We start from the raw sequence: 10,290 nt of genomic DNA, 5'->3' as shown, positions 1-10,290 counted from the left end.
GATAACTACCCATTACTAGCTATGCACCACATTTTGCAAACAGTTTCAAGTTCCAAAATGATGTCCATGCTTGATGGCTTTTCGAGTTATAATCAGATTAGTATTCTAGAAAGTGATCAACATAAGATTGCTTTTATTACTCCCTAGGGTACCTTTGCTTATAACAGAATGCCATTTGGTTTAATCAATGCATGGGCAATATTTCAGTGAGCTATTGATTTATCCTTGGTCATTTTGAAAGATAAGATAATTATTGTGTATCTCGATGATTTAACTATCTTTTCCAAGAGAAGAAAACATCATCTAAGGGATTTGAGACAAGTGTTACAAAGGTGTCGTGAGCATGGGGTGTCCCTAAATTGAAAAAAGTCAGTGTTTGGGGTGATAGAGGGTAAGTTGCTTGGTCATATTGTCTCTAAAGAAGGAGTAAGGGTAGATCCTGAAAGGGTAAAGGCAATTCAACACCTAAGTCTGCTGAACAAGTGACTATGAAGATGGTGGATGCTGCTGAATAGATGGCAACTGTTGAACAAGTGGCTGAACAGGTGGCAATGGCTGGACAGGTGGCTGTGAAGGCAGAGGTTTCTGAATAGCCGGCTACGAAGGTGGTAGATATGGCACCTTCTGAATAGGTGGCTCTGAAGGCTTGGAGAAACAACAACCCAGGGTAAATGGAAATATGATGAGATGGTGTCTCCGGTTCGCATTGAGTGCTTTATGTAGGTTGCATATCTCTATGATATTGAATAAATACTTTCCTATGTTTACGTGTCTTTGTTTTCAGACGAAGATATTCTTATCTCTTTTGTTTCAGAATTTTGGACACTTTAACAGCTGTCCAAAATTATTGAGGATAATATCATGTTGTGGATAGGAATACCCAAAAGAAATGATATGTTCTGATACTCCCACCTTTTTAAAATTCGCTAACCTTTTACAGCTGTAGTAGGAATAAAGAATTTAACTATAGTAGGTGAAAGAAACGAAGATTTTGTAAAACAATTTGACAATAGTTTTTAGTCATTTCAAAATTATTTAAAAGGAAACATCTTGCTGGAAAGACACACAACTCCATGTTTGACCAATGAACAAAAAATGCACAAGGTTGAGATCAGAAGTCAAGGGAGACAATGTCTGAGAAGCCGCCACAAAGTTATTACTTAATAGCTCAGATAGAGTGGATTGCTTTTTAGTTTCTTCTTTTTCTTTCTTCTTTTTGACTTTGGGTTTTCTAGGGGGAATTCTATATTCTCCTATAAAAGTAGGAGTAAAGTCAAGGGATTTCCAATCATCTTCTGCAAGAATCTTTTCAGGAGAGAAGGCATCCTTAGCGGTAGAATCAGGTTGGGAAGACTCTTCTTCAAGAACTTTAGGTTCGCTTTAGGAATTATTGGTAGGAGATAAATTTGAAGAAATAGACACATTAGTGGGAGTAGAGGCTTTAGAAGAATCATCTAAGATTGTTGGGGAAGAATCGGTTGAAGAGGATTTAGATGTTGATGTTTGCAAACAAGCCTGGAGATTTGTGTCACCTAGCAAGGTATATGTTTTATTGTTGTAAATGAATTTAACTTGCATACACAATGTGGAGGGGATAGCTTGCATAATATGAATCCAAGGTCTCCCTAATAACAAGTTATATGTCAAATCTCAAGACATGACATGGATAGGTGTGGGTAACAAGACCTACCTTAACAAGCAAGGTAATGATACCTAGTGAAGATTGAGCAACATTATCGAAGCCCCAGATAGTAAGATAATTGGGCTAAATAAGAGATGTATCGACATTGATTTTATGTAACAAGATAATGCTACAAACATTAAGGTCGGAACCATTGTCCACTAGTGTTCGTCTTATTGCACTATCATTTATGATAACCACAATCATTAAAGGATCATATTGATGTTGGATCTCGATAGTAGGCAACTCATCTTGTGTAAACATAATTTGAGCTTTAGAAGATGTGATAGAATCAATTAAGGAAGCCATGTTATTAGGTGTCACTGTGGATGGGACATCCAAAGTTTTCAAGGCATCTTGTAACATTCCATGATGGGTTGAGGATTTTTGAATCAAATCCCAAAGGAATATCTTGCCAGGGGTAGCTTTAAGTTTTTCAATGAGATCATATTCCTTGCCAAGAGTTTGTGAAATATGGGGTGCTTGAGGAAGAATAGGTTGAGGATTAGGAAGAGAAGTTGGGATAACCGGAGGAGGGTTAGGTTGCCTATTATTTCTTGTGTTATTAGTGTGGGTAACTGCATGATGACTCTCCTTAGTTAATTGTTTAGCATAACTATAAGGACACTTAGTGGAATTTCCTCCATGCATAGTGATGATAGGTTTGTTAGGAGTACTAAAGGAGTCATGACTATATCCACAAGGGCATCATCCAACAAAGCATGGTCATATCAATTGAAAGGTTTATCTTTTGATTCAAAACGAGACATATCCTCATAAAGGGAATTGTTGTAAACAACCATGTCACTAGATCTAGTGGAGGAGTTGATAGGAATATACCCATGAGAGGAATCATTCAACTTACCTTTCTCATCACCATGAAAGGGCATAGTAACAAGGTTGATTAGTTTTTGGCAAAATGAGGGTTTAGAAGGCTTAGGGTTCAAAAACTCTTCTAGAGCTTCATCTAATTCATCTTTACTAAACTCATAATCAACATAATTCTATACATCATCAAAAGAATGAACATCTTGCAAATAAAAATATGACATTTTGAAATGGAAATTGAATGAAATTTAAACACACAATGCAAGAAAATAAAGCGAAATCTCTATTTGTTTGTTTTTTTGAATTTTTCACTTTTTTAAGAACTTTATGTTTATAAAGAAAAATGAAAAGATACTAAATCTAGATCTAACAATGCAATGTAATGAAAATGAGATCAGATTCACATCAGGTTCACCAAAATGTGTAAGGGAAAAAGTGAGACTAAGCAAACAAGTCCTAATCCCACTATCATGTACATGCTATGGAATACGAAAGAGGTGAGGGAGGTGGTAACACACTTCGGCTACTTATTGTGAGGAAGAGAGAGCCAAGTATTACCTCTTAGGGTTTCTATTCCTTTGTTGCAAATGAGAGGAAGAAGTGATGCAAAAGTGCAGATTTGAATGATTTAACCTAGAATACAAGTATGCATAAACAACCCCAATCTAGAAATATAAAGATGAGAATAACAGATATACTACTGTAAAGTACAAATTAAGAGACAAATTCATATGTGCACCTATACCATAAATCTGAGAAAAAATATATGGGACCAAGCTGTCCTGATTTTGTAGGCTTGATGCTATACTTGTCAAGCTAGGATCTGAAGACTAAAACTTTCTATCCTGCCAAAATCTACCCAGATTTGGCAGGACCAGCATGCCACGCCCCTGTCCCAGGGGTTTCTACTAATTTTTTCCCTTTGGAAGAGTCCCTATGCACTATGTCGGTCCTAAAACTTGCAGCGACGCTCGAATCCAAATCTGCACTTGTAACTAAAAATAGGGTTTTGGGTGGCTATATGGGGTTTTTCCTTAGTCAAACCCCTATCTTGGTGATTTCAACCTCAACAAATAGCCGATTTGTAAAGTGAAATAGTGTGTGCAAGAACCTTGTGTGTGTGCAAGATCCTAGGATGAGAGAAAACAATCTAGAGCAATCCTAAAGAGTAAACCCTAATTTATTGTAATTGATAAAGTAAATACTCTAAATCAATGATGCAAAGTAACCTAAAGCATGAATGTAAATCAAATTGATGTAATGAAGCTCATATAAAGACCTAAAAACAACATGAAATCATACCAAACCCCAAGGGAGAGGTACAAGCCAACCTTCAGTCAGTGATATCCTATTGCTCTCCCATATCTTCAAAAGCCCCCGATTGATGAAATAATGCATGATAGGTGTTGTTGAATTTTGTTGAAGACTTCAAAGATCTTCTCTTTCGCTGCATAGAAGGCTCCTTGTAATTGCTCAAAAAGAGTTTTTCCAGATTCAATTCCTTAGCCCTTCAAATGAAGAAGAAGAGCTCTTATTTATGAAACCCTAGATCTTAATTTCATCTTTAGGCTGACCTAGGATTTGAATTTCCGACCAATCTTTTGGAGTTCAGCATTATAATATCATAGAATTGTGCTCCCAAAATTTTGGGAAAAATGTCGGGGACCATGTGTAAAGTGAACATGGTCAGACCAACTTTTTACCAAATTTTTGGGGCCATTAGATATGATGATATTAGAGCAGATCCCAAAGTTACAATTGATTCCAAGATGTTTTAACATGTAAAATCGGGCCTTAAAGATCAAAATAGGACATAATTAGGGTTTATGATTAAATGATTACTTGGAGGAAAAAAATGAAAAGGGGCATGCTTAAGATAAAGGGCTCAACTTTATAACATGTGAAGAGGTGAAATATGAATTTAGATTTAATTAATTAAATACTTAAAGGAGATGAGAAATGCAAGATGCAAAACACACTAAGGCGGGTGCTAAACCAAGCATGGAATTGTACCACCCTAGCAAGGGTGTACAATATAGGATGCTACACTTACATGTAAGCCCAATCATTTCACAAAAAATATGAAAATTAAACAAAAGCCTAATGGTGGGCTTACAACAAAAAATTAAATGAAATAGTTAATGTTATAATATAGACCTGTTAAGATTTTGATGAAATATAATATGAATGTATAATAAATCCATTAAAGTGTGTGATTTCATTTTTCTAAGGAGACTATAATTCAATCACATTACAATTCACTTTCATTGTGGATTGGGATTTTTGAGCAATCTAGAGCCATATTGCAAGTACCTTGTAATGCATGCATAGTCATTATATTGTAGTATTGTTGTACTATAACATGTAATATGCTAAGTTTCTCTTCAAAATGGGTTTCACCACTTTTAGTATTGGTGTAAAATAGCATGTTCAAATTATATTAATTTTTTCTCCAAAATGGATTTCACCACATAAAGGTCCCCCATCATGGTGCACATATTCTATGTTTCTTTTATGTACAAATTTGACAAATTAATGTAATATAGAATGTATTGTATTGAGTTATTTAGTCTAATACCATCTAAGTATGACAACAAATGAATCATTTGATGGTATAATATGTCATAAAATTGATGGTTTTGAGGTGAAATGATGAATTGTAAAATGACATGTCATAATTTTTCAATGAACAACATATTTGTCATCTTCAATGAAATTGTAGAATCTAAATATTATTGATATATAGTATAAAAATTAAAGAGAGATTTATTTTCCACATATGTTATATTGACATAGATATTAATGAGCAATTAAGTTTTTCATGTGCATATAACATTACTTGTGATATATAATAGATCATACTAGTTAGTTGTTGGAATATACTCCTAAAAAATAAAAGAAATTAGTGGGGTGTAGAAGGAGGTGTGGAAGATCTAGCATTCGCTAGATATTAGCAGCCCAAAACACATGATTGTGTGATATATCTCATTTTTCATTATTTATGTTATTATCTATATCTTATGTCTCAACATATTTTGCATGATGTGGAAACTTGAATTCATATATATCCACAATCTATTACTCATGTGAAATTTGTATAAATGAGACAAGAAACTAAATGAAATAGAAATAACGCATGAATTAAAATTCAACACATAAACATAAGAACTATGTGAATTAGGATTTCATGTGAATATAAGGGAGAATTTAAGCAACTAAATTCTCAATTGTGGAGGGAAAGATTCATTCAAATATATCAACAACTTAACTATCTCTCTAATGAACTTTCCACCTAACCAAGTTGCCACATACGCATGAACATGAATCAAAACCCCTACTTAAGCATAGCTTAGTTGAGATAGAAGAATCAATCCCAACAATAGGGCCTAATGAGTTACCCAACTATAATGCACCTCACAAAGAAGAAAAGTAAATCCTATTAAAAAAACATGGAGAATAAATATATGCCCTCTAACAAAAATGATGTCTTAGATTTTCTTAATATTCTCTACATCACATAAAGCAAGTTACCACCTAGGCATCATTATGCACCAATATTATTGGTTTGTATTTTCATTATAATTAATGTATTGAAGTTCCGTTATGTTTATTTGAAAGAGAACCTATACTTACATGTAAGTCATATGAGGGAATATTCAAATATAATAGAATATCAAATAATTAAATTGGATGTCTCTCAATGCTACACATAGCAGAAAAATCATACATATTTATTTTGTTGGCTCAAAATAGTTAGTGGAGCATGTTAGATTCAAGAAATTTGAATTTGAATTTTGGAAAGTTAAAGATGAGATTTGCACTAGATACTTAAGAGAGTGACCCGAGATAATAAAAACTAATGTCTATATGAAGAATGAATATTAAAATATTTAAAAGAAATAGATGACAAATATATATAAATGAATAAAATATGATCAAAATATGAAAAATTGTATAAAATGATTGATAAAGGTTAAGAAAATCTAGATTAAGGTTAAGAAAATGAGTACAATTTTACACATGATTGCATCATTTATTGATATACAATTGTATTAAATTATTTTACTCAAATGAATAAAAAATAAATGAATATTTACACATACAAATTCACCCCTCCCCTACCACCCAACCTATATATGAATAATCAAAAATAAAATAATTTTATTTTTATTTAATAACTTAAATGTCTTGAATTATTATCAGACATACTCTAAATCAACTTTTACACGTTACAAATCTATTCAGAACTTTTAGACTTTACAAATGTGAATTATAATATAGTGTACAGGAACTCATATTTCATTCTCTGCAGTATGAAAAGACAGGCTTACATAATTACACGCACATGATAAAGATTGACGGTATACAAAGTGCTTGGACTAGTCCATTAGGTCGTCCGGCAGCCAAAGGACCAGGAACTCATATTTCATTCTCTGCAGTATGAAAAGACAGGCTTACATAATTACACGCACATGATAAAGATTGACGGTATACAAAGTGCTTGGACTAGTCCATTAGGTCGTCCGGCAGCCAAACGGTCCGTCCTTGTTTCGTTCGCCTAAGAGCAGCTGGACATTCTCTCAAATTGCGACATCCTCTTAAATCTATTTTTGTAAGTGATGGAAGTTCCCCAATGGTGGAAGGCACTTCTTCTAAGTAACAGCAAGCGAATAGATTCAATACTTTGAGTGAGCGGAGTTTTACTACACCGGAAGGCAAGCTTTTCAATTTCGTGCAATAACTTAAATCTAAAAGTCTTAAAGAAATAAGCTTTTCAATGTTTGAAGGCAATTCTTTCAGTTCCAAACAGCTACATCTTAATTCTGTTAAAGACCTGAGTTCCCAAAAGCTGGAAGGGAAGGTTTCTAATTTAGAGCAGCTATCTAAATTTAAGACCTCCAAAGAGCTTAATTTCCCAAAGCTCAAGGGCAATTCCTTTAAGTTGCTACACTCTGCCAAATTCAACTGTTTCAGAGAACCCAGATCTCCAAAAGTCGAGGGCAATTCCTCCAATTGCTCACACCTTGTTAACATCAACTCCTCTAATAAACTTAACTGGGCAAACAATTTTGGCAGATTTCTCAAGGAATTTCCACCACAAATGCTCAATCTATTTAATGAACGCAACCCACAAACCTGCTCAGGCAGCTCTTGCATTTTGTCCCACTTATCTAGTATCAAGACCTTCAGGGCAGTTAAGTGATCCAACTTTTCGGAAAACTTCTGGAGACTTCTCAATTCTCTTAAATCCAATTCTTCTAAAGAAGAATTTGGAATAATTTTTCCCGGTTTGGATCCCTCGAAGTGAGACTGTGCAGTGGCTCTCATCACCCGTAGGTTCTTAGGCAGCTGCATACATATTGTGATTCTATGGTAAGGATTTTTTTCCGAATCTAAACAATCCATTTAAGAGAAAAATAAATTGAATTACCAGTGAAGACTTGCCTGATATAAAGTGACACCATCCTTATAGACAGGGCCATGGAACACAGTCAATCTCTCAAGCGACTCCAAATTCGCTGGCCATAAAGCAGAAATGTCACCACCCAAACGGAGGAATCTAAGTTCCTTGAATTCAGTTGATTTTTGGCTTGATCCTGATATTTTTATGTGGCTTTCCAAACAAAGAACTCTCAACGAATTTTTCAATGAATGCAATTGCTTCTCATCAACTTCATGCCCAGATTCAGACTCCTCCTTGCCGAGCCAAACCCCCTTGATTTGCTTGAGCTTCTGCAAAGAGGGAACATATTTCAATAATTCTACTAAAGAAAGATGCAGCAATTATGTATTTATCCTGTAGCTGTATACAAAATTACAAATGCAATTATAACATACTTGATCATCATGTGCTATTTCCCTCCAGGACTGCATATCAAGAATTCTATTGCTTTTAGACAAGCTTCGCCCTTTTGCTCGAATGATGTCATGGACAAACTCATCTTTGCTGGACGTCTTCATCAATGCCGCCTCCTGAAGAAGTGTGACGTCCTGAGCGCCAACAATGTACTCTACATCACGACGACACCAGTTAGTAAAGAAGCAGCAAATATCCGAAAACGCTTCTCGCGTAGATGGTGCCAGCTCATTATAAACAGAAGTCACCATACGCTGACTCAGATTTTCTTCTTTGACATCCTCTCCTGTCTCCAAAGCTTCAAATATTTGAGTACATCTCTCTACCATGTAATTCTGCTTACGCAAACGAGCACCAACAATTTCTAACACCAAGGGAATCCCATCACAAATCTTCAGGGCTTTTTGCATGTTCTCTCTGCCTCTGATGTTTTCATCCTTGAACAAAATTTTGAGGGCATCTTGGTCGGGTAGAGTACCCACAGGATAGTCACGACGTTCAAGGCCGGCGTGTATGAGCATCTCCGTGACACCCAGATTTCGAGTTGTAAGCACTATTCTGCTCCGCTTCGGAAGGCCTGCTAAACTTTTTGGGAAAAGCTCTTGCAAGTCTTCTGCCCGAAGAACGTTGTCAATAAAAAGAAATACTGGCTTGTTTCTTTGGGCTTGGAAAGCACTGGTGAGATGATCCCGACCCTCTGAACTATTTCTAAATGTTACATTCCTGTCAAAAGTATATGCTGGGAAGGCGTCTTTCAATATTTGCCGTTGCAACGATTTTATGTCATTCCTTGACCGGTCTGCATGGATTTCAACTCCCGAGTAGTTGTACTGTGCGAGATCTAAGTCAGCAATCACAGCAGTGGCCAGCGTGGTCTTTCCTATGCCCCCAAATCCATAAATAATTACCGCCAATGAGAACTGGCTTTCTCTTTCCATGTCGAGCAACTTCGTTACATCTTTCTTCTGCTCTTGAATTCCAACTGACCACAAAAGAATTATTACATTCGAAGCGAAATTTTAAATGCTGATGCAAATTAGAGATTTAAATAGGAAAAGTAGTGTTTGTATGTACATACCTGCATAGTCTGGATAAATGGGCTGCAATGGAGATAAGGCAACAGGTATCCATAGCTGATCAGATGCAGGCTTCTCCATAGGCCGCTGCAAAGGCTGCGATTGAACAGGTGGCGGCTGAACAAGTGGCTGTGGCTGAATAGGTGGCCGTGAAGGCGGTAGTTGCTGAACAGGTGGCTTGGAAGGTGGCAATGGCTGGACAGGTGGCCGTGAAGGCAGCGGCTTCTGAATAGATGGCTGTGAATGCAGCGGTTGCTGAATAGCAGGCTGCGAAGTGTGTGGCTGTGGTGACTTCTGAACAGGTGACTCTGTAGGCTTGGAGAAACAGCAACCCATGGTAAATGGAAGCGAGATGAGATGGTGTCTCCAGTTCGCCTTGAGTGCTTTATGTAGGCTATCTATCTCTGTGATATTGAATAGATATTTGCTATGTTTAGGTGTCTTTGTTTTCACACGAAGATATTCTTCTCTCTTTTGTTTCAGAATTTTGGACACTTTAACAGCTGTCCAAAATTATTGAGGATAATATCATGTTCTGGATATGGTCTGATACTCCCATCTTTTTAAAATTCGCTAACCTTTTACAGCTGTAGTACGAGTAAAGAATTAAACTATAGTAGGTGAAAGAAACCAATATTTTGTAAAACAATTTGACAAAAGTTTTTAGTCATTTCAAAAATATTTCAAAGAAAACATCTTGCTAGAAAGACACGCAACTCCATGTTTGACCAATGAACCAAAAAAAGGTATAAGGTCGAGATATGAACAACTATAAACTGACTGGCCGGCCGGGAGAGAAAACGTATTATCAGAAAGGCTAAGAAACAAAAGGAAATAAAAACAAAAAT

At 35.9% G+C, this 10,290-nt stretch overlaps 1 protein-coding gene across 1 annotated transcript; it reads right to left on the bottom strand.

Annotated features, from left to right (window-relative positions):
- Nucleotides 1–6,773: 6,773 nt before the first annotated feature.
- LOC131027659 (disease resistance protein RPV1-like) lies at nt 6,774–9,823 on the bottom strand. The gene is made up of 4 exons (XM_057957725.2): nt 9,445–9,823; nt 8,348–9,348; nt 7,955–8,242; nt 6,774–7,858 (listed from the first exon to the last, which is right to left on the bottom strand). The coding sequence occupies exons 1-4, from the start codon at nt 9,776–9,778 to the stop codon at nt 7,016–7,018; spliced, it is 2,466 nt and encodes an 821-aa protein (XP_057813708.2). The 5' UTR covers nt 9,779–9,823; the 3' UTR covers nt 6,774–7,015.
- Nucleotides 9,824–10,290: the final 467 nt, after the last annotated feature.

Source organism: Cryptomeria japonica, chromosome 8, assembly GCF_030272615.1.
Source record: "Cryptomeria japonica chromosome 8, Sugi_1.0, whole genome shotgun sequence".
In the NCBI taxonomy this organism is placed as follows: Eukaryota; Viridiplantae; Streptophyta; class Pinopsida; order Cupressales; family Cupressaceae; genus Cryptomeria; species Cryptomeria japonica.
This window is presented reverse-complemented; position numbering and strand designations above follow the sequence as displayed.

What these genes read in the sequence shown, in the direction of transcription:
- LOC131027659 (XM_057957725.2), bottom strand. Translation starts at nt 9,778, where the DNA reads ATGGGTTGCTGTTTCTCCAAGCCTACAGAGTCACCTGTTCAGAAGTCA. An exon ending in CATTTATCCAGACTATGCAG is followed by an intron (nt 9,349 to 9,444) that starts GTATGTACATAC and finishes TTTTGTGGTCAG; the next exon opens with TTGGAATTCAAGAGCAGAAG. An exon ending in ATGGTGTCACTTTATATCAG is followed by an intron (nt 7,859 to 7,954) that starts GCAAGTCTTCAC and finishes ATATGTATGCAG; the next exon opens with CTGCCTAAGAACCTACGGGT.